This window comes from Bubalus kerabau, chromosome 5 (genome assembly GCF_029407905.1).
Source record: "Bubalus kerabau isolate K-KA32 ecotype Philippines breed swamp buffalo chromosome 5, PCC_UOA_SB_1v2, whole genome shotgun sequence".
Classification (NCBI taxonomy): domain Eukaryota; kingdom Metazoa; phylum Chordata; class Mammalia; order Artiodactyla; family Bovidae; genus Bubalus; species Bubalus kerabau.
The window spans coordinates 131150625-131176061 of NC_073628.1; the positions used below are offsets into that span (position 1 = coordinate 131150625).

At 39.6% G+C, this 25437-nt stretch overlaps 1 protein-coding gene across 1 annotated transcript in view; it reads right to left on the minus strand.

The window, feature by feature from the left end:
* Positions 1-11899, minus strand: part of ZBTB41 (zinc finger and BTB domain containing 41) — a 40546-nt gene extending 28647 nt beyond the window's left edge. Inside the window, exons 1-2 of the mRNA XM_055583136.1 lie at positions 11763-11899; positions 9888-11128 (exon numbers count right to left, since the gene is read on the minus strand). Of these exons, the coding sequence (XP_055439111.1) occupies positions 9888-11010 (1123 nt within the window). The 5' untranslated portion in view covers positions 11011-11128; positions 11763-11899. The remainder of the gene's footprint in view (positions 1-9887; positions 11129-11762) is intronic.
* Positions 11900-25437: the final 13538 nt, after the last annotated feature.

Sequence of the window (25437 nt, forward strand, 5' to 3'; positions counted from 1 at the left end):
GTTCTTTGAAAGGATAAATAAAATTGACAAACCATTAGCCAGACTCATCAAGAAACAAAGGGAGAAAAATCAAATCAATAAAATTAGAAATGAAAATGGAGAGATCACAACAGACAACACAGAAATACAAAGGATCATAAGAGACTACTATCAACAATTATATGCCAATAAAATGGACAACGAGGAAGAAATGGACAAATTCTTAGAAAAGTACAACTTTCCAAAACTCGACCAGGAAGAAATAGAAAATCTTAACAGACCCATCACAAGCATGGAAATTGAAACTGTAATCAAAAATCTTCCAGCAAACAAAAGCCCAGGTCCAGACGGCTTTGCAGCTGAATTCTACCAAAAATTTAGAGAAGAGCTAACACCTATCCTGCTCAAACTCTTCCAGAAAATTGCAGAGGATGGTAAACTTCCAAACTCATTCTATGAGGCCACCATCACCCTAATACCAAAACCTGACAAAGATCCCACAAAAAAAGAAAACTACAGGCCAATATCACTGATGAACATAGATGCAAAAATCCTTAACAAAATTCTAGCAATCAGAATCCAACAACACATTAAAAAGATCATACACCATGACCAAGTGGGCTTTATCCCAGGGATGCAAGGATTCTTCAATATCCGCAAATCAATCAATGTAATACACCACATTAACAAATGGAAAAACAAAAACCATATGATTATCTCAATAGATGCAGAGAAAGCCTTTGACAAAATTCAACATCCATTTATGATAAAAACTCTCCAGAAAGCAGGAATAGAAGGAACATACCTCAACATAATCAAAGCTATATATGACAAACCCACAGCAAACATTATCCTCAATGGTGAAAAATTGAAAGCATTTCCTCTAAAGTCAGGAACAAGACAAGGGTGCCCACTTTCACCATTACTATTCAACATAGTTTTGGAAGTTTTGGCCACAGCAATCAGAACAGAAAAAGAAATAAAAGGAATCCAAATTGGAAAAGAAGAAGTAAAGCTCTCACTGTTTGCAGATGACATGATCCTCTACATAGAAAACCCTAAAGACTCCACCAGAAAATTACTAGAACTACTCAATGACTATAGTAAAGTTGCAGGATATAAAATCAACACACAGAAATCCCTTGCATTCCTATACACTAATAATGAGAAAACAGAAAGAGAAATTAAGGAAACAGTTCCATTCACCATTGCAATGGAAAGAATAAAATACTTAGGAATATATCTACCTAAAGAAACTAAAGACCTATATATAGAAAACTATAAAACACTGGTGAAAGAAATCAAAGAGGACACTAATAGATGGAGAAATATACCATGTTCATGGATTGGAAGAATCAATATAGTGAAAATGAGTATACTACCCAAAGCAATCTATAGATTCAATGCAATCCCTATCAAGCTACCAACAGCATTCTTCATAGAACTAGAACAAATAATTTCACAATTTGTATGGAAATACAAAAAACCTCGAATAGCCAAAGCGATCTTGAGAAAGAAGAATGGAACTGGAGGAATCAACCTACCTGACTTCAGGCTCTACTACAAAGCCACAGTTATCAAGACAGTATGGTACTGGCACAAAGACAGAAATATAGATCAATGGAACAAAATAGAAAGCCCAGAGATAAATCCACGCACATATGGACACCTTATCTTTGACAAAGGAGGCAAGAATATACAATGGATTAAAGACAATCTCTTTAACAAATGGTGCTGGGAAATCTGGTCAACCACTTGTAAAAGAATGAAACTAGAACACTTTCTAACACCATACACAAAAATAAACTCAAAATGGATTAAAGATCTAAACGTAAGGCCAGAAACTATAAAACTCCTAGAGGAGAACATAGGCAAAACACTCTCTGACATACATCACAGCAGGATCCTCTATGACCCACCTCCCAGAATATTGGAAATAAAAGCAAAAATAAACAAATGGGACCTAATTAACCTTAAAAGCTTCTGCACATCAAAGGAAACTATTAGCAAGGTGAAAAGACAGCCTTCAGAATGGGAGAAGATAATAGCAAATGAAGCAACTGACAAACAACTAATCTCCAGAATATACAAGCAACTCCTACAGCTCAACTCCAGAAAAATAAATGACCCAATCCAAAAATGGGCCAAAGAACTAAATAGACATTTCTCCAAAGAAGACATACAGATGGCTAACAAACACATGAAAAGATGCTCCACATCACTCATTATCAGAGAAATGCAAATCAAAACCACTATGAGGTACCATTTCACACCAGTCAGAATGGCTGCGATCCAAAAGTCTACAAGTAATAAATGCTGGAGAGGGTGTGGAGAAAAGGGTACCCTCTTACACTGTTGGTGGGAATGCAAACTAGTACAGCCACTATGGAGAACAGTGTGGAGATTCCTTAAAAAACTGGAAATAGACCTGCCTTATGATCCAGCAATCCCACTGCTGGGCATACACACTGAGGAAACCAGAAGGGAAAGAGACATGTGTACCCCAATGTTCATCGCAGCACTGTTTATAATAGCCAGGTCATGGAAGCAACCCAGATGTCCATCAGCAGATGAATGGATAAGAAAGCTGTGGTACATATACACAATGGAGTATTATTCAGCCATTAAAAAGAATACATTTGAATCAGTTCTAACGGGGTGGATGAAACTGGAGCTTATACAGAGTGAAGTAAGCCAGAAAGAAAAACACCAATACAGTATACTAACGCATATATATGGAATTTAGAAAGATGATAACAATAACCCTGGGTACGAGACAGCAAAAGAGACACTGATGTATAGAACAGTCTTATGGACTCTGTGGGAGAGGGAGAGGGTGGGAAGATTTGGGAGAATGGCTTTGAAACATGTAAAATATCATGTATGAAACGAGTTGCCAGTCCAGGTTCGATGCACGATACTGGATGCTTGGGGCTGGTGCACTGGGACGACCCAGAGGGATGGTATGGGGAGGGAGGAGGGAGGAGGGTTCAGGATGGGGAACACATGTATACCTGTGGCGGATTCATTTTGATATTTGGCAAAACTAATACAGTTATGTAAAGTTTAAAAAAAAAAAAAAAAAGCATCAATTCTTCTGTGCTCAGCTTTCTTCACAGTCCAACTCTCACATTCATACTTGACCACTGGAAAAACCACAGCCTTGACTAGACAGACCTTTGTTGGCAAAGTAATGTCTCTGCTTTTTAATATGCATTCTAGGTTGGTCATAACTTTCCTTCCAAGGATTAAGTGTCTTTTAATTTCATGGCTGCAGTCACCATCTGCAGTGATTTTGGAGCCCCAAAAAATAAAGTCTGACACTGTTTCCCCATCTATTTCCCATGAAGTGATGGGACCAGATGCCATGATCTTCGTTTTCTGAATGTTGAGCTTTAAGCCAACTTTTTCACTCTCCTCTTTCACTTTCATCAAGAAGCTTTTTAGTTCCTCTTCACTTTCTGCCATAAGGGTGGTGTCATCTGCCTATCTGAGGTTATTGATATTTCTCCCGGCAATCTTGATTCCAGCTTGTGTTTCTTCCAGCCCAGCGTTTCTCATGATGTACTCTGCATATAAGTTAAATAAGCAGGGTGACAATATACAGCCTTGACGTACTCCTTTTCCTATTTGGAACCAGTCTGTTGTTCCATGTTCCATGTTTCTAACCTTGAACTTCCCCAAAAAAGTTGGAAAAGCATGTATTTTTATTATTTTTTGCAGGATATAACCAGAATAATACTGCTATAAAAATTTCTTGGGGGAATTGTTTTCTGAGTTGATTTTAATATTTCTCTCTTATAATACGACATGCTTGAATTATCCTCCAATTAAATTAATGAATTAAAAAAATATAGCATGCTTGTACTGGATTCCAAAATACTTTTTACACATTTATTGGATACCAGAACAGGTACAGAATCCAAACATTATTAATATGTACTAATAACCCACAATTTTAATTTGGCAAAGATAGGGGTCATTTTATGGAATTAAAACAAAAAAGTTTTCCATGACTGTAAAAGTTTTCACGTTTCACATTTTTCATAAGCTTGCTTTTTAAATTATATAAATAATGAATCAAGAGTATACAGTATGATTTTTAAATGATTAAGTTACAAGTGATTTTTGGAATGGGACTATTCTTACCAGGGGATTGACTGCATACTTAGCACAGAGTCTCAGAACTGAAAGCTAACTTAACCTCCTACTACTCAAGTCTCCTGATTTTTACCCAAGTGAATGTGAAGAGCAACTTAATGAAAATCTTAAATTATAAGAAAAATCTTTCCCAAACCTTTTATTTTCTATGAAAATACCTCTGTTGGGAAGATGTTAAATTAACAATTAGTAGAATTTTCCTTTATTTAGAGTCAAGAAAGTCTTGCTTGCAAATTAAGTTATATGTAGTTGAATAATAAAGCCATTAAGTGGCAGTTAAAGATCAAAACTACTTCTGATTGTCGAACTTCCATTTGCCTACAGACCAGAAGACTTAACAGGATTTAACCCCCCAAAAAGAAAATTGTTTTAAAATAAATTCAGTAAAATCCAAAGACACCTATGAAAATAGATAAATTTGAATAATTCACTTTAACAATCAGAATCTCTAAAATAAAAAACACATTTCTATTATGTCAACTCAAATTTATGCACAGAGGCACTGCAGGATATGTTATCTGCATGGCTTTGAATTTCTGAACAACAGAAGACACAGCTTCTGAGGGAACGCTGAACCACAAAGTCAGGTAAATGTACAATGAAATCCCAGGTTTAAATCAACTGGTAAGGCTGTTGAGGGTGGGGTTCTCCTCGCATGAACACAGACAACAAATCTCTCTTTCTTTTCTTATCAGGTGGGGGGAATTCAATAATAATGTATAAATCAAGCGTTTACTTCAAGGTTACCAAATAAAGTTTCCATCAAAAAAACCCTGAGTGTTCTTTCACAGAATACTAAGTTATGCCCAACCATTCTTGATCACCAATAGAAAATACATAATATTAAGAAATTTCATCCACAGCATTTTTCTGACTGAATCCCAATATGAATTATGTCCCAAATTAGGAGATATAATACACATATTTACACATAACAAAACTTGACCTTGGGTTTCATTCCAAATGGGTCATGCTAAATTATTACCAGATTTCATGTGGAGCTTTTTCAAAGAGAAACATCATCAAATTAGCTCATTATATATCTCATAGGCCAAATCTTAAATTATACCTCAAATCATTTGGCATTGAAGAACACTTCACTAAAATACTTGACTTTAAAGTAGAGAAGTATGCCATAAGTCAAAACTCTTCCCTATTCAGAACCAACTGGAATCTGTCAGGATAGTCTTAAACAAGTCACATTTTTTTTAAAGCTACAAAATATTTTTTGCTTCTAGAAGAGATCAAGTTTAATCTAAGGAAAGGACAGAAAAGACAAATCATCCAAAATTTTTTTCTCTCACCCCCATCTGTCATCTTTTCCCAATTTGATCTTAGCCTTTTCACCCCGAGGTTTTCAGTTTAAGGGGGAAAGGTCAAAGGACTCTTATCTGCATGAGAATGGGCAGAGAGGAGGACAGCTGGAGCCTCAGGAATAACACAACTGCATCAGGAGTCTGACTCTGAGTATCTATGAAACACACCAAAAAAGGTAAAAGATCCAAAGTGAGAGAATCAAATTAGTAAACTACATATGGTTCCAGAGCTCATTAGCTGCCTCTCATAAACCCACTCTGAAACAGCAAGTTAAAGGTTTCTTACAAGTTAGAGGTCAATCTTTCACCTTAGTTCAATTAAACAGGAGCTTACTGAAAACTTACTATTTCATTTGAAATGACCTGGGGTATCATGAAGGATACTAACCAAAAGTAACAGACAACACTTTCCAGTTCACAATCTGATGAGGCAGGGAAATAACAACCAAAATCCTAGGTGGACATTTTAAAAACCTCCTAAAGAAATGTGGGTGATACAAGGATTATTGGAAAGTAGCCCTGGAAATGTTTCAAGAATAAAGAGGACTTCTGATAGAGATGATACAGGAGGACACTAAAGAATCACAGGTCTTCTCCATCTGCCTGTTCTTTTCATTCTACCCATCACCAGTCCACTGAAGCCTGCAGCTCTGATCCACCCTGTCCCGCATCCCATTACCAATGCTGCTCATCCTCCTAGCCCAAGCCTGAATAACCCTCTGCTCTTTCCAACTTCCTTCTCTTCCCTGAAGCCAGCTTACCTTTCTAAAACTCCTATGGCGGTCATTTCCTCTCTTTTCTCAACTTTTTATCACTTACTGGATTAAAAACTCCTCTGCACTGCATACAAACCATTCAAAACGTGACCTCTGCTCACTTGCCAATCCTCATCTATCATCATTTTCATTATGCCCATTACTTGCCCACCCTGACGAGGAAGGCAATGGCACCCCACTCCAGCACTCTTGCCTGGAAAATCCCATAGACGGAGAAGCCTGGTAGGCTGCAGTCCATGGAGTCGCGAAGAGTCAAGACACGACTAAGCGACTTCACTTTCACTTTTCACTTTCATGCACTGGAGAAGGAAATGGCAACCCACTCCAGTGTTCTTACCTGGAGAATCCCAGGGACGGCGGAGCCTGGTGAGCTGCTGTCTATGGAGTCGCACAGAGTTGGACACAACTGAAGCGAGTTAGCAGCAGCAGCCCACCCTGAAATCACCCTAGTTTTAGCAATTTCTAGAACCTAACTACCTTAAAGTCTTTGTACTTGTTGGTCCTTCTGCCTTGCAAGCTCCTCCCTTTCTTAGGTTCTCAGCTCAAATGCTACCTGCTCCATGAAATCTTTCCAGATTTCCCTAAGCCTCTGTCCCTGTCCTGATAAGATTATCTTTATTATAATTGTGTTTTTGCATGTACTCATTAATCTCCAAGATTCTTGATGACAAAGAACATATCACTTCATATTTGTTTAGTGTCTGGCATAGTACAGACACTTAGAAACTATATTAATGATGAATAAGAGCAGCTTGCATTCACTGCACACCTAAATTTCACAGTATTGTAATTTCATACTATATTCACACAAATTTCACAAAGACTATGTTATTTAATCCTCATAGTAACCCCCATGAGAAGGTACTATTAGCATCATCCATTCTATCTGTGAGGAGACAAAAGTACACACAGGTGAAGTAACTCACATAAGACCTGGATTCAAAAATGCAGGCAGTCTGACATCACCACAGCTCATATCAATGCTTTGTAACCAGTATGATAAAATCATAATCTCAATCTCTTCTTTCTCTGCACAGGGGAGAAGTCAGCAGCCCCAGTGAGGCTAAGCAAAAGAGGGGTTCAATAAGAGGGGGATAATATAAAACACATTCAGAAAGGAGGCTGGAAATAAGCTGACAATGTGATCTATTGATACCCACATTTATCTGATTATCTGAACTAACCTTAGTTCAAAAAGCTGCAAAATGCCTTCTTCTTAGTACATCAAGACCTGAACTTATGCAGTATTTCCCCAAATAGTGTGCACAGAACTCTAGTTTCTCGGGAATTTCCGAATGTCCCGTGATTAAGTTATCTGAGAAAATGCCAGGTTAAGTAAAATTAACAGGTTTGTTTGCTAGAGAATTTGAGAGTGTTAATAGAAATTGAGTATCGTCTTCCTTGTCTTACCTGAACACAGAATCCCTTGCTCACAATGCATCCCACAGGCCCAGTGTTGGATACAAGAGCCTGATATCTATCTGTTGGGCCCACAAGGCCACTGGCAGACTGACCCTGCTCTCACACATCTCAAATCAAATTAGGCCAAATTAAGGAAATGGCAACCCATTCCAGTATCCTTGCCGGGAAAAATCCCATGACCAGAGGAGCCTGGCGGGCTATAGTTCATGGGGTGGCAAGAAGCCGGACACGACTGAGCAACTGAGCCCGACTGAGAACAAGGCATAACACAGGAAGCGTGTGCTAAGAATACAAAGTCTAAAAAGGCAGAATCAACTGGAAAGATGAAATGCTGTCAGGTATCTCAATTCAAGAACGTTCTTCTGTTCCCTGTAATGCTCACAGTATGTGTTCACAGCTCCACAAGAACATTTACCAGCCTTAGTTTAACAAGCTACTTGTATCCACACACTCTTCCAACTGACTAGTTGCTCAAAAAAAGTTACTCTATTCATTTGCACAGAACTTTAAACACAGTAAAAATAGCAATGAACAATTATTAAGTTGGATTGTCAAAAGCATTCTAATTTAGAGAAAAATATTCAAAGGCATAAAAAAGCAAAAAAAAGGCACCTACTGCTATGTCATAGTTTACACTGTTGAGTATTTTGAGAGCAAATGATTACCAATACCTTATTTAACCAATTTCCTCCTGACTCAATAACATCAGTGAGTGAAGTGAAGTTGCTCAGTCATGTCTGACTCTTTGCCACCCCATGGACTGAAGCCTGCCAGGCTCCTTGTCCATGGGATTTTCCAGGCAAGAATACTGGAGGGGGTTGCCTTTCCTTCTCCAGGGATCTTCCTGACCAGGTATCAAACCTGAGTCTCCAGCACTGCAGGCAGACTCTACCATCTGACCCACTAGGGACACAGGGGGATATATTAAATGTATATAAGTAATTTTACAAGGTCAAATAATACTTATCTGCTTCTTTTATGCAGAAGGCAATGGCACCCCACTCCAGTACTTTTGCCTAGAAAATCCGGCTGCAGTCCATGGGGTCGCTAGAGTCAGACACGACTGAGCGACTTCACTTTCACTTTTCACTTTCCTGCATTGGAGAAGGAAATGGCAACCCACTCCAGTGTTCTTGCCAGGAGAATCCCAGGGACGGGAAGCCTAGTGGGCTGCCGTCTATGGGGTTGCACAGAGTTGGACACGACTAAAGCGACGCAGCAGCAGCAGCTTCTTTTATCATTCTATGTGGTAAAATACAGTCCCCAATTTCATAACTCTCATTTATATGTAAATAGGTGAACTGCTGCAATTTTAAAGTTCACATTATAAAGTCCATATAAGACACCTCCAAAAATTATTTTACTAGCAAGTAAGCTCTCCTGAAATTAAATATTCACTGACTACCTGCAATGCAGGAGACCCAGGTTCGATCCCTGGGCTGGGAAGATCCCCAGAGAACGGAATGGCAACCCACTCCAGGTATGCCTGCCTGGAGAATTCCGTGGACAGAGGAGCCTGGTGGACTACAGTCCATGCGGTCGCAAAGAGTCAGACACAAATGAGCAACTAATACTTTCACTTTCATATGCTTTTCACTTTCATATCACTTTTCATATGCTTTTCTAATAAAGAAAAAATTGATTTCTTCATTATTATAATAACCCAAGAATACTATTAGGACACTTCCTAAAGTCTCTGCCTACAGAATGAAGGCATTTATTACATTTAGTAATTTAGTTTTATCTGTAACTATTCTTGATCTGAAACATCCCAGTTCTAAACAGTACTGGATACTGGAAAAGTGACTATATTTATGACTCACATATTACCATGCTCAAGGGGAAACAGTACAGGAATTATTAAATTACATACAATATGGCCTATTTCAATTTTCTATGATGATTCAAAAATAGCACTTAAATTAAATTAACATATAAATCAAAATGCTATATTCATAATTATTGACACTCTGGAATTTTTCATACTAAACACAGGAACTAATGATCTGTCATCTACTGCCAGGACACGAGGAAGAGAAAATAAAAGGTAATATAAATACTTAATTCCTGAATCACAACAAATTTATAATAACAGGATAAAATACAGATCAAAAATCAAATACCCTCCATATTTTTCAAAAGTTATTTTCAAAGTTTAGTTTTTAATGATCACCTTTAAAGTATTCATGAAAAGTAAACTATTAGAGACAAGAAACATGCTTTTCTTTCTTACCTATGCGGTCAAATGTCTTATCGCATTTGGGACACTGCAATATTTTTTTGTTACTGTTCTGAATGATTACAGGGGTTAACCCCTCATGAATGCTTCCGACAGAATCACCAGCCTCTGGCTCCTCTTCTGCATCATTCTGATCTTTTTCACTCTGTTCTTCAATGTCAGAATATTCATCTGACATTTCCTCCTCTAGCTCATCTTCTTCAGCATTATATTCACTTCCGGGATCCTCAGAATCATTTCTATCTGATTTTTCCTTATCAAAACTGTCTTGATTCAAATTGTCTGACCCATCACCACTTTCTTGCTCATCATCACTGGTGTCCTCAAACTTAACAGAGCACTTTCGATTCCGTTTTGATCTTCTTGTGGAAAAACTTCTCTCCAGCATTTTTAACCCATGTTTTTTCCCTAATAAAAGGGACCTATGGGTTTTCGACAAATGATTCTCTAAAGACTTCTTATAACAAAAATGTCTACTACAGAATTTACACTGATGATTACTTGATAGTCTTCCAGTTAATTCACTTAGTGTTTCTTCTGGTGATGACTTTTCAGTTAGCTCAGACTGAAAAGTGGCAACATTTTCGTTATTTAGCAGCTTAACTGCATCTATAATATCCAGAAACTTTGCAGCCTCTAAAACAAGAGGGATTTCATATTTGTACACAAAAAATTCTGATGTGTAAAGAAATTCAAGCAAATGCTGAAAAACGGAGTGCGTTACGTGATCCAGGGTGACAACATCCGTGCTCGGATTTTTGCTCAAACATGCGTGGAAATAACTACTGCCAACAGCAACGACAACTTTATGGGCGCTAAATTCTTTTCCTTCTACTATGATAAGTAAGTCACAGAAAGACGGTTGCTTCTGCCTGTCATCATTCAAATACTTCAGCAAGTTCTTATTGTACTGCAAAGAACTCAGAAGTTTCCTCTGATCCGGGGAGGGAGGAAGTTCCTGATAACAGCGTAAGGCTTCAGGAGCTGGTCTTTCTGTGGAATGAGTGTAGGTTACTTGGTCACACTCCCCTACAACATTTCCTTCCTGGGAATCTTTATGGTAGCCTAGATGGATCTTCTCGTCAAGATGTGAAGTAACCTTTCTCCTCTTCTTCATTGCAGTACAACGGTTTCAGAACAAGAAACTTCATAAGTGTCTTGAGAGATTTATGAAGGAAAAACAGGATTGTCTGGGATCACAGCTTCTGGAGGGGCGTGCCCAAGGGTTGCATGGTCTGTGAAGAAGAGAGTAGAACCATGTAAAACAACTCCACGGCCCAGCCATCCTAAGTCACTCGCGGTACTGTCAACAAAACCTTCCTAAATGAGAAGTAAATTATGACCAAGTCACCGCTTCCACGCATTCGTGGCTGAGATTTTAGGGCGAAGAACGAGGAGGGCAGGGTTAGAAACAGACAGCCAACAAAAGAATAATTTTGAAGGAGGCAGGGCACACCTTGCAGGCCCTATTCCCGAACGGAGTAGCGGGAAAGCGGGCAGAAGGGGAGGCTCCCGCGAGCCCGCCGCGGGCCAGGTCGAGGCGCCCACCTTCGCGATGCAAGGGCGCCGGGGCGCTGACACTCAGGCCGTCGCGGCCACGGAACCCACGATCCCTCCCCCTCCCCCATTAACACGCTTCCCCGGGGCGGTGAGGCGCACCTCATCCCGGCCGGCGAGCGTCCAAAGGCCGGAGGCGCCCGGCGGGACTGCCCTGGGAGCGGCGCGGAGAGGAGGTCGGGGTCACCCGGGGGACGACCGCCAGAGCAGAGCCTCCCCGGGCCGCTGCCGGGCCGAGACCGCGCCACCGACGGCGACCCCCCGTCGCCCGCCCACCCGCTCCCCGCGCGGACGCCCCGCGCGTCCATTTACCCGGGAACGCAGGGCTCCCCGCTGGCTCCCGGCCGCCAAGCTCCACTCCGGGCGCGCTCGCTCCGGCGCCGAGACACTTCCGGGTTCAGCCCCCGGCCCCGCCCGCCTTTCCCCTGCCGTCGCCCCGCCGCCGCCGCCGCCGCGGCCACCGAACACGTCAGCCGCGCGCAGCCTCGCTGCCGCCCGACACCCCTCCAGCCCCCAGCGCGCGGCCCTGCGCATGTGCGCGCGCTCACCCTCCCCGCGCATGCTCCGTGATGCCCCCCGGCTCCCGGGCGACCCCAGCGACTACACTCCGAGTCCGTTAGTCCGGGTTTTCGCGGCGGTTCAGGGGCCGCTGTGACCGAGCCAGTCTGGCCCTGGGGGACAGCCTTGCGGGGACCGGCGGAGGAGAAGACGAGGCGAAGTTGCGGAGGCCTGGGCGGGGGCACCGCGGCGCGAACGGACAGCGTTCTCCCGGCCTGGGGCGGTTCGCAGCGGCCCCTCAGCGGCAGGCTACAGCGTGTCCGCTTACGCCGCCCCGCATCGGAAGAACCCAGCCGGACGCAGCTAACGCAGTTGCTCCTAAAATTAGTGTTTGACTTCTTACCGTCCACAGAAAACATTGAAAATTGTACACATAAGCATACAGCTGGTAGGACAGGAAAGAAAGCTGAACCAAGGAGAAAAGGGCCACAGGCTAACTTTTGGGGCCAGTGCCCAGGATTGTGCGTTTGTAGCTCAGTCCCGGCTGGTGCCGGGATTGCTTCCCCGAAGACTACACGTTTACTAGGCGGTCCTAGTCGTGTGGTTTTCCAGACACCGGGGAAATGAGGCAGAGGCTGACGCCGAACAGGATGGGTGAGCAGCTCGGGGAACCCATTCCCTGTTCCCCTGTGAATGGACCTGGTACAGAAAAGTTATTCCTGACACTTGTTAACGGTAAGGCAAACTTCGTTCAGAAGGGTTCTGTGCGGTGGGGGAGAGAATGGGCTCAACTCCAGACAAGGAATAGTGGGAATTTGCAGCCCAGGAGCTGCCTGGGGGTGGCGGGCATGTCAGTGGATGGAGAACTGCCAAGAGATAACGTGGGGTGTCTGGGGATTTTGGCTAAACTGACCCAACAGGATTCTGGTTGGAGGCAGGTGGGATTGGTCAGACATCACCAGGTGGGATGGGGTTGGGGAAGAGGTTAAGGGACCAGGTATCAGATACAGAGGGTGGGGTATTCCGGCTAAACTGAGGAATGCAGAGACAAATACGGAAGCTCAAAAGTCAGAACCTAACTGAGAAGGGAGTTTAGAGGAGCCTGGTTAAAATTTGGTCAAGGAGAATCTTTGTTAGACCTCATCCAATCAGTGGAACGTCTTAGAGCAAAGACTGAGCTTTCCAGCAGAAGCTGTTCTCCTCAGGACTTCAACCTGAAAACTCTGCCTGGGTTTTCAGCCTGATGCTGTGAAGTGTCTGGACTGAAGATTGGAACATCAACTCTTACCTGAGTTTCCTACGGAAATTTCTATTCATAGGCCTGTCCCATGGATTTCAGACTTACTAGCCCCCGGAATCAACCATGCAAGTCAATTCCTTAGAATATCAGTGTATCCTCTATCTATCCTGTCAGTTCTATTTTTCTGGAGAACCGTCACTAGTACACTGGCAATGAACAATAGGAAAATGAAAAATAATGCCTTTGTATTTTCCTTAATCATGTGGCACCAACATCCATGTCCCTAAGGTGTCAGAAGTCTTTGTCAAAGGAAGTAGCAGTGGGGTGGGTGCCGCGAAGGAAAGCACAGAGCCAGAAAGCCAAGACAGAAAGGAAATCTACACTCTTTAGAACCTCTTCCCTATAGCTTCCTTTTGCTGATCTGTCATGGTCTTAATTCAACATTCTTTAAAAGGCTGTTTCACAAATTTATTTCTGAAAATGAAAATATGTTTCTTCATTTACTCATTGAATATCCATTGAACAACTATTCTGTACCCTGCATGTAACATTTTAAATAAACTTAAAAGGTGTTATTTGACAGCATCAGAAATACAAAATACCTGGGAATATGAAATACCTGAGCACTCCCCCTAAAACACAATTCACAGACATTAAAGAAGACCTAAATAATTGAAATATGTCATATTCATAGACTAGAAGAGTGCATATTGTAAAGATGTCAATCAAGGGACTTCTTTGTTGGTCCATTGGCTAAGACTCTATGCCCCCAATGTAGGGGGCTGGAGTTTGAACTCTGGTCAGGGAACTAGATCCCACATGTTGCAACTGAGACCCAGCGTAGCTAAACACATGTTTAAGAAAATCAAAAGGCAGATGAGAATATATTTGAAAAACATAATGTCCCCCAAGTAAAAAGAACTATTATAGCTAATGAGAAGGAAAAAAAAATATTTAAAATGAGTAAAATACTTGATCAGACATTGCTTGAAAAGAGATAAATATGTGAAAGGTATTATCTTTAAATTGCATCTTAAAGGAGATTCTAATTAAAACCACAGTAAGGTACATCCATAAGAATAACTACATTTGACTGATAATATCAAGTGTTGAAAAAGATGTTTCAGCTGGAAGATAGATGTATCAACTGATGAAGATAGATCAACTGGAAATCTCATTAATTAAAAAATATATGTATTTATTTGGCTGCATCCGGTCTTAGTTGCAGCTCTTGGGATCTTTGCTTCGTCAGGCAAGATTTTCTCATTTTCGGTGCGTGGACTCCCTAGTTGTGGGAGAGCTCAGTAGTTGAGGCATGCAAGCTTAGTTGCTCTGCAGCATGTGGGATCGTAGTTCCCAGATCAGGGATTGAACCCACATCCCCTAGGTTGCAAGGTGGATTCATAACCACTGAACCACGAGGGAAGTCCTTCGTTCACTTCTTCCTGAAGTGTAAAATGGTATAAGCAGTTTAGAAAACAGTTGAACAATTTTGGAAAATCACACATCATATAGGCTAGGTAGTCCATCTTTATTCAAGAGAAATCAAAGCATTATATCCACACAGAATCTTACAAAATTTTATAGCAGCTTTACTAATGATAGCCCCAAATTAGGATCAACCTGAATGTCCAATAAGAGGCAAGTGGATAAATATGTAGAATACTATTATTGCAATAAGGAACAAAGTAATGCCAAAGGCAACAACCTAGATGAGTCTCAAACTACTCAAATGGTAAAGAATTCACCTGCAATGCAGGAGACTAGGTTCATTGCCTGGGAAAACTCCATGGGCAGAGGATCCTGGCAGGCTATAGTCCATGGGGTTGCAAAGAGGAGACATGACTAAGTGACTAACGCTTTCATTACTTAGCAGTAAGAAGGAACAAACTAATGCCAAAGGCAACAAAATAGATATCTCAAAATAACTGTGAATAAAAGACAAAATGAGTATATTCTATGTGATTCGATTTATCAAAAAACTACAAACTACAGATTAAAATGACAGTTTGTTGCTTAGTCACAGCAGGTGGCATCAGAATTTGTATAGATTAAAAAAGCACACAAGAAAATTTTGATTGTAGCGATAATTTCACTAGTGTATACATATATATAGCTGATCAAATATATACCTGATCAAATTATATACCTTAAATATATACAGAGTATTGCATGATAATCTTAAAGTCATTAAAATATGTCACAGACAAACAGACATGCAATTAAACAATGGGAAAGTTGAAAGTCCACAGGTCAAAATTCACAGGTCAATTTACTATTTAAAAAGGTAAAGTTTCAAGTCTGTGACAAAAATATAAGACTGTCCAATAAATGAAAATAGATAAATAGGTGGGCATCAGAAATAAAAGTAAGTTGTATATAACCTCAGCTAATTAAGATAAATTCCAGATGAATAAAAAAATATAAATTTAAAAATTGAAACCATAAAAGGAGTATAACAAAATAACAGTAAAATGTGAAGGTCTCTCTCACCATGAGTCAGAATTTAGAAGCAATTAAGGGAAGAAAACTTCCCTGGTGGCTTAGAGGATAAAGCATCTGCCCACAATGCGGGAGACCTGGGTTCGATCCCTGGGTAGGGAAGATCCCCTGGAGAAGGAAATGGCAACCCTCTCCAGTACTCTTGCCTGGAAAATCCCATGGATGGAGGAGCCTGATAGGCTATAGTCCATGGGGTTGCAAAGAGTCGGACACGACTGAGCGACTTCAGTTCACCTCAAGGGAAGAAAATTGTTAAATCAACTATATAAACTTAAAAATATTTTACATGGAGGAATTCCAGTATCAGCAATGGTGTATTAAGTAGCTGGAACCAATTGTCTTGCTGTAAACAGCTAGTTCAAGTTTTTTTTTTTTTTTTTTTTTAGACAAAAGCTACTGTTTTGAATGCATGGCATAGCTAACAAGGTTGTATATGAGGAATTGTGAGGGCCTGGACTGCAAGAAAAAGAGGCTCAAAGAGGTGATCTGGCCTTGGTGGGGAGCTTCTCCCTAAAAGCAGTTACTGACTGGAAAAAAACAACTGAGAGGCTGATAACATGAGCAGATCCTTGACAGAGCCATGAAGCAGGGAGATAAACGTTGAAATTAAAGGACCCCTTCCACAAAAAAGGACCCTAATAAACACCCCATGTTTTCAGCTGGAACTCTGTGAGTAAGAATGTACCAGAAATAGACCAGTATTCATACACTGAAGCTCGTAACATTTTTATTCCTTATTTGAGAAAGACAATGAGGAATTTCTCCTTCTTTTAGCCTACCTGCCTGCCAGAGGCAAAACCCATCCTATCTTGATTATGATGACATCATTCAGACTCATTATTTTTTTAACTTGGTCATTCAACATGACTTGCGGGATCTTGGTTCCCTGACTAAGGATCGATCCTGGCCCTCAGCAGTGAAAGTGTGGTGTCATAACGTATACCACCAAGGAATTCCTAATTTGTTAAGTTTTAATATATAATATCCAGTATCAAACACACACCTATACACACAAAGGCTATTTCCAAAAATGTAAGACACAAAACAGATGAAACAGATCCACAGAAGATGAAGAAAATGAAATTATTAGACCAATACAGCAAGAGCATATAAACTATGAGTGATATGTTCAAGGAATTGACTGAGAATATTGAAATTTTAAACAAAAAGAAATAAAATACAAATTCTAGAACAGGAAAACATAATAGGTAAATCTAAGAAGAGTGGGTATGTTTAACCTACGATTAGAAAGAACTGAAGAGAAACTGTTGAAGTAAAAGATAAATCAGAAGACATATCCAGAATAAAACACAAACCAAGAATAGGTAATACAGGAAAGAGGAAAAGAAATATTTAGAACACATAAAACACCAAACATAAATCTTAATAGAACCACAGCAGCAGAAGAGGAAAATGAGAATGAGGAAGATATAGCATTTTAAAAAGAATAGCTGAGAATTTCCCATTGATGAAAAACATCAAGCCAGAGATTCAAGAAAAAGTAGGAATTCCAAGCAAGATAAGTTCATAGAAAAGTAAAATTAGGCATATAAAACTGCTGGAAATTGGAAGTAAGGAAAAAAATTTTAAAGCATCCGTAGGAGAAAAAAGGGACTTCACAGGTGGCACTAGTGGTAAATAACCCCCTGCCAGTGCAGGAGACAAAAGAGATGCAGGTTCGATCCCTGGGTTGGGAAGATCCCCTGGCCAAGGGCATGGCAACCCACTCCAGTATTCTTGCCTGGACAATCACATGGACAGAGAAGCCTGGCAGGCTACAGTACATAAGGGCGCACAGAGTCAGACATGACTGAATCGACTTAGCAGGCATGCATGCAGGAGAAAAAAGATTGGCATGAGAGGAGCAAAATTAGACCAAGAGCTGACTTCCCAGTGTAAGTTTTTGAAGCCCAAAGACACCTTCATGATGCTCATAGAAGACAACTGCTGAGCTAGAAAAAATCCTTCAAATGAGAAGCAAGATAAAAACTAGTTGAAATAAGCCAATCTTGAGAGGATTCACTAGCTCCAGGCTCAGCATGTGTTAAAAGTTCTAATTTATATATAATAACTCAAGGGTGTTTAGCCTCTGGGGTAACTACTAAATTCAAAATTAAATAAATGTTTAATAAGTAGGCTAACAGAGGTAAGGAAGTTGAACACTGAAAGAAAAATCAAGAAGAAGAAAAGGAAAGAAAGAGCAACAGCATTTGAAACAAATAGAAAAATGTAGTAAGATGGAAGATCTAAAGTCAAATGTAATAATTTCCAGTTAATGACTTAACTGGAAATTGACCAAATTATTCAATTAAAAAGACACTGATTAACAGACTGAATGAAAAAAGATAAAAACTTGCTATTACAGACTTCATTACTACAAAAACTTGATTACTGCAGACAAGTAAGTCTTAAATTTAAAGAAAAGTTAAAAGTACATAGTTGGAAAATGATACACTATGCAAATGCTAACCAAAGATAGATTGCTGTACCTATATTAATATCAGGCAAAGTAGACTTAGACATAAATGATTCATTTGAGATAGAAGGCCATGTAATAATAATACAGTCTTCAATCCATGAAGAAGATATAGCAATTTCAAATATGTATGCCTGTACTCAATTATGTATATATTTTGTATACTGATAAATTTCTACCTATCCATATGTAGATACATATGTACTACTTTATATACATATATAAGAAAAGTATGTACTATTATATAATATTTTATATACTAGTATATAGTAACTAGTATATAATATTTTATATACTAATTATGTATATAACATTATCATATTAGTACAAAAATGATAACTTGAAAACCCAAAATGTTTGGAAATTCATTAATACATGGATGGCTCAGTGGTAAAGAATCCACCTGCCAATGCTGGAGATGCGGGTTCCATCCCTGGGTTGGGAAGATCCCCCTGGAGAAGGAAATGGCAACCCACTCCAGTGTTCTTGCCTGGGAAATCCCATGGACAGAAGACTGTGACTGGCTGCAGTCCATGGGGTCACAAAAGAATCCAACACAACTTAGCACCTACACAACAACAACAACAAGCATATAGTAAATAGCCTAAAGAAAGCTGAGCGCCCAAGAATTGATGCTTTTGAACTGTGGTGTTGGAGAAGACTCTTGAGAGTCTCTTGGACTGCCAGGAGATCAAACCAGTTAATCCTAAAGGAAATGAGTCCTGAATATTCATTGGAAGGACTGATGCTGAAGCTGAAGCTCCATTACTTTGGCCACCTGATGTGAAGAGCCAGCTCATTGGAAAAGACCCTGATGCTGGGAAAGATTGAAGGTAGGAGAAGGGAATGACAGAGGATGAGATGGTTGGATAACATCACCAACTCTATGGACATGAGTTTGAGCAAGTTCTTGGAGTTGGTGATGGACAGGGAGGCCTGGCGTGCTGCAGTCCATGGGCTTGCAAAGAGTCAGACATGACTGAGCGACTGAACTGAACTGAAACAGCCTAAAGATGAAACAATCACAATATAATTTACAACTTATTTCAAACTGGATAATAATAAAAATATATCAAAACAAATGTGATATAGCTAAAATCATATTTAGAAGGCAACTTTAAATGCTCACACTAGAAGAAAAACTGAAAATTCTTGATCTACTCATTAATTCCAAGTATTAGCACCTGCCCCCCACCTCAAAAAAATTTCCAGAGATTATAAGACTGGAAACAACCAAAACCAGATATCAGTAAAATGGAAAGTTATTTTTTTTAATATTTACTAATTTATGTAGTTGACTGCGTTGGGTCTTAGTTGTGGTGTGTGGGAGCTTTCCTCATGGCATGTGGGCTCATCATCATGGCACAGAGCCTTCCCTCTAGTTGGGGCACACAGGCTTTAGAGCGCCTGGGCTCAGTAGTTGGGGCCTAGTTGCCTGGTGGCATGTGGGATCTTAGTTTCCCAACCAGGGATTGAACCCATGTCCCTTGCATTGGAAGATAGATTCTTAACCCCTGGACCATACCACTTATTTTTTTTTTAACCCTAAAGTTATTTTTTTTGTTGTTAAAAAAAAAAAGCAGTATATAGTTGATAAGGAACTCTTACCTTCCTGTGTGCCATTTGTTAAGTTATTGTGTATTAACTTCAAGTCTCCCCTTCAAAATTCTGCATGTGATGCTGGGCTGGCACTCAGATTTGCAGGCTGGCTCCCTGTTAGTTTCTGAAGGGAAAAATAAAGATTTTTTTTAAAAGTAAGAAAACCATGGTTGGAAAGTGACAAGCTCTCTATCTTGTAAAAGTACCAGAAAGAAAGGACACTATCAGGAAAGTGAAAAGACAGCCTAAGGATGGGAGAAAATACTTGCACATGATAAATCTGGTGATCTAGTATCTAGATTCTATTTAAAAATTTTATGAATCAAAAAATAATCCAGTTTTTAAAATGGACATTGGATTTGAACAGACATTTTTCCAAAGAAGATATATAAAGGTCAATAAACACATGAAAAGTTGTTCAATGTCACAGTCTGTATAGAAATGTAAATTGAAACCACAGTTACATACCTACCACTTCACACCAACTAGGATGGTCATTATTAAAAAGATAGATAACAAACATTGGCAAGGCTGTGGAGAAGTTGAAACCCTCATACACTGCTGGTGGGAACATGAAATGCACCTGCTTTGGAAAATGTTTTGTCAGTTTCTCAAAAAGAGAAACAAGAGTTACAATACAAGAGTTACCATGCTGCTGCTAAGTCGCTTCGGTCGTGTCCGACTCTGTGCGACCCCATAGAGGGCAGCCCACAAGGCTCCCCTGTCCCTGGGATTCTCCAGGCAAGAACACTGGAGTGGGTTGCCATTTTATTCTCCAATGCATGAAAGTGAAAAGTGAAAGTGAAGCCGCTCAGTTGTGTCCGACTCCTAGCGACCCTATGGACTGCAGCCTACCAGGCTCTTCCATCCATGGGATTTTCCAGGCAAGAGTACTGGAGTGGGGTGCCATCGCCTTCTGCAAGAGTTACCATGTGACCTAGCAATTTCACTCCTAGGTTTATTCCCGTTGTTCATTCTCAAAGTTGTGTCTGACTCTTTGCAACCCCTTGGACAGCAACATGCCAGGCTTCCCTGTCCTTCCTTCACTGTCTCCTGGAGTTTGCTCAGATTCATGTCCATTGAGTCGGTGATGCTATCTAACCATACCTAAGAAAACTAAAAACCCATTTTCACGCAAAAACTTGTACACAAATGTTTATGGCAGTATTATTCATAATCGCCAAAAGGTGGAAGCAACCCAGATGTCCATGCTGATAAATAGATATTAAAATTTGGCTTATTCATAGAATTTAATGTTCTATCAGGAAAGGTATTAAAGTACTGATACATGCTACAACATAGATGAGTCTTGAAAAATTTCTGCTAACTGAAAAAATGTGAAATGTAAATGACCACGTAGTGTATGATTCCATTTATATAAAATGAATAGTGAAATTCACAAAAACAAAGTAGATTAGTAGTTGTAAGGGTCTAGGGAAAAGGGCAGGGGAGGAATGACTGCTGATGGGTACAGATTTCCTTTGGGATAATGAAACTGTTCTAATATTAGATTGTAATTTTACTTGTGCAACTTTGTGATACGCTAAGTGAAAGTGAAAGTCATTCAGTTGTGTCCGACTCTTTGCAACCCCTTGGAATTCTCCAGGCCAGAATACTGAGTGGGTAGCCTTTCCCTTCTCCGGGGGATCTTCCCAACCCAGGGATCAAACCCAGGTCTCCCGCATTGCAGGCAGATTCTTTACCAGCTGAGCCACAAGGGAAGCCCAAGAATACTGGAGTGGGTAACTATTCCTTCTCCAGTGGATCTTCCCAACCCAGGAATTGAAAAACCACTGAATTGTATGGTTTAAAAGGTTAAATTTTATTTTATATGAATTACATTCAATAAAAATGGTATACTCATTTTGTAATTGTAACAGCATAGAAAATGCTTACAGAATTTTTATATGTAAAAGAGTGCTTTTTGTTCACATGGTATGGTCACGTGTAAAAAAGTTATACTGAGTGAAGTTTGGAAAGCATTGCATCAAAACATTAATAGAAATTTTTTCCAGGTTGTGGGGTGATGTAAGATTTTTTTTTCTTCAATTAAAAAAAATTCAATTCTTCTATTATAAACATGTATTTTTGGCATCATTGACTCAATGGACATGAGTTGGAGCAAACTCTGGGAGACAGTGGAGGACAGGGAAGCCTGGTGTACTGCCATCCATGGGGTCACAAAGAGTTGGACATGACTGAGCAACTGAACAACAACAACATTTTTTAATGAGGAAAATAAGTTTTTAAAAAAGTACCATAAAGAAAATGCGTCAGATAATGTCGTAGTGCTTACAGGCTCTTAGACTTCAGACTCCAAAGTCGACGAGTGCCACATATGCTGAGCAAGGAATAAGAAAGCTTTGTCATTGTCACCTTATGAAAACACAAGGACTATAAAAACTTAACACAGTCTCGGGGACTTCTCTGCTACCTAGAAGAACTTTTTTTCAACTTTATTAAGGTATAATTGACAATAAGATTGTAATATATTTAAAGTGCACAATGAGATGACTTGACATACATACACATTATAAGTTAATACACCATCAAGTTAATTAACACATCCATCACCTCACATTACATTTTTTAGTGAAAACATTTAAGTTCTACTCTTTGAGCAAATTTCAATCATCTATGTTGTTATCATCACCATGCTGTGTATTAGAGCCTCAGACCTTATTAACCTGATAAATGAAAGTCTGTGCCCTTTGTCAGTCTCTCCCTACTTCCCCTACCTCCCAGGCCCTGGCAACTGCTTTTGTACTCTCCGTTTCTATGAGTTTGACCTTTTTTTTTTTTTGATTCCACACGTAAATGGTAATATATATTGATAGCATTCGTATTTGTCTTTGTATATGTGTCTGGCTTATTTCACTTAGCATGATGCCTTCAGGTTGCAAAAGGCAGAATTTCCTTCTTTTACTTAAGGCTGAATAGTATATATAAAGAAATATAAAATTTTCTTTACGCATTCATCTGTTTACAGACACTGAGGTTGTTTCCATAATTTGGCTATTTTGAATATCACAGTGAACACAGGAGTGCGTATATCGCTTTGAGATAATGGTTTCACTTTCTATGGATATATTCTCAGAAGTGGGGTTGTTGTATCATATGGCACTTCTGTTTTTAATTTCTCGAGGGACCTCCAAGCTGTTTCTGACAGTGGTTGTATCAGTTTATATTTCCGTGAACAGTGCACAAAGATTCCCTCTCCTCCACACCCGCACCAACATTTGTTGCCTTTTGGCTTTTTGATGATGAGCATCCTAGTGGATGAGAAGTGACATCTCGTTGTGGTTTTGATTTGCATTTCCCTGAGGATTAGTGATGTTGAGCAACCTTCCATGTACTTGTTGGCCATTTGTATGTCTTTGAAAAACTGTCTGTATAGGTCCTTTGCCCGTTTTTTCCATTGGGTTATTTGTTGTTGAATCGTATAAGTTACTTGTATATTTTGGATATTAACCCCTTATTAGGTAAGTGGTTTGCAAATATTTTCTCCCATCCTGAAGGTTGACTATTCAGTTTCCCGATGGTTTATTTTGCTATGTAGAAGCTTTTAATTTGATGTAGTTCCACATGTTAATTTTTGCTTTTATTAAATCCAAAAAAATCATTGCTGATAGCAATGCCAAGGAGTTTGCCAACTGTTTTCTTCTGAATGTTTTATGGTCTCAGGTCTTACATTTAAGTTTTTAATCTATTTTTGGATTGATTTTTGTGCATGGTGTAAGAAAAGGGGTCCAGTCTCATTCTTTGGCATGGCGCTGTCCAGCTTTCCCAACACATTTACTGAAAAGACTGTCTTTCCCCCATTGTATATCTTGCTCATTTGTCAGTTAATTGACTGTATATGCACAGGATTATTTTGGGCACTTGATTCTATTCCATTGATCAGTGTCGTGCCAATACTATGTTGCTTTGAAATCAGGAAGTATGATGCCTCCAGCTTTGTTCTTTTTCAAGATTGCTTTAGGTTTCCTTTAAATGGAAAAGAAGCAAAAATCTATAGGAAAAGGAAAATCCCAACAGAAAGGCAAATACATAGAAGGATTGAAGATCACTTAAATAAGCCAGTATGTAGATTTAAAAAAAGAAAACAAAGTTGTGAAAGCAACTATAAGTACAATGAACAGTAAAGTGATAAGCTTGAAGATACAAAATGACATCAAAAACACAAAATGTGGGGGAGGGAAGTAAAAAATATGGATCTCTTTGGACATTCCCTCACATAATATACAAACATAAACTCAAAATAGTTTAAAGACCTAAATGTAAAACATGAAGCCATGAAACTCTCAGAAGAAAACATAGGGGAAACACTCTGACATAAATCACGGCAGTATTTTCTTCTTCATCAGTCTCCTGAGGCAAAAGAAATAAAAAATAAACAAGTGGGACCTATAATGATTGACTCCACAGCTTTTGCACAGCAAAGGAAGAAAACCATTAACAAGGAACAGGAAAAAATATTTGCAAATGATTCAACTAACTGGGGTTAATTTCCACATATACAAACAACTCATACAACTCAGAATCAAAAAACAAATGATCCAATTGAGAAATGGACAGAAGACTTGAATAGACATTTTTCCACAGAAGACATACGGCTGGTTCACAGGCACATGTAAAATGCTCAGCTTCACTAATTATTAGAGAAATGAAAATCAAAACCATAATGAGGTATCATCTCACACCTATCAGATGGCTGTCATCAAAAAATCTGCAAATAACAAATGTTGGATAGGATACGGAGGAAATGAAATGTTTGTAAATTGTTGTGTGATAGTTACTCAGTTGTATCCAGTTCTTTGCGACCCCATGGACTGTAGCCCACCAGGCTCCTCTGTCCATGGAATTCTCTAGGCAAGAATACTGGAGTGGTTATGGAAATGGTACAGCTACTATGTGAAATAGTATGGAGGTACCCTAATAAACTAAAAATAGAACTACTGTATTATCCAGTGATGGATATATATATATATATATATCCAGAAAAAAATGAATAATTGAATAAGATTCATGAATCCCAGTGTTCATAGCAGCACTGTTTATAATAAGCAAAACACGGAAGCAACCCAGATGCTCATCAACAGATGACTGGATTCAGGAGAGGTAGTACACATACAGAATGGAATATTATTCATCTGTAAAAGGATGAAATACTGCCATTTGCAGCAACATGAATGGACCTGGAGAATATTATACTTGGTAAAATGTCAAAAAAGACAACTATTGTATGATACCATGTATGATACCATTATATATGGAATCTGAAAACTCATACAAATGAATGTATGTTCAAAACAGAAGCAGCCTCGCAGATATAGAAAACAAATCTGTGCTTACTAAAGGGTAAAGGGTAAAAGGAAGGAGAAGAGTGTTAATGGCTCTGCTGCTGCTGCTGCTAAGTTGCTTCAGTTGTGTCCAACTCTGTGCATCCCCATAGACGGCAGCCCATCAGGCTCCCCCGTCCCTGGGATTGTCCAGGCAAGAACACTGGAGTGGATTGCCATTTCCTTCTCCAATGCATGAAAGTGAAAAGTGAAAGTGAAGTCGCTCAGTCATGTCCGACTCTTAGCGACCCCATGGACTGCAGCCTACCAGGCTCCTCCGTCCATGGGATTTTCCAGACAAGAGTACTGGAGTGGGTCACAATGCCCTTC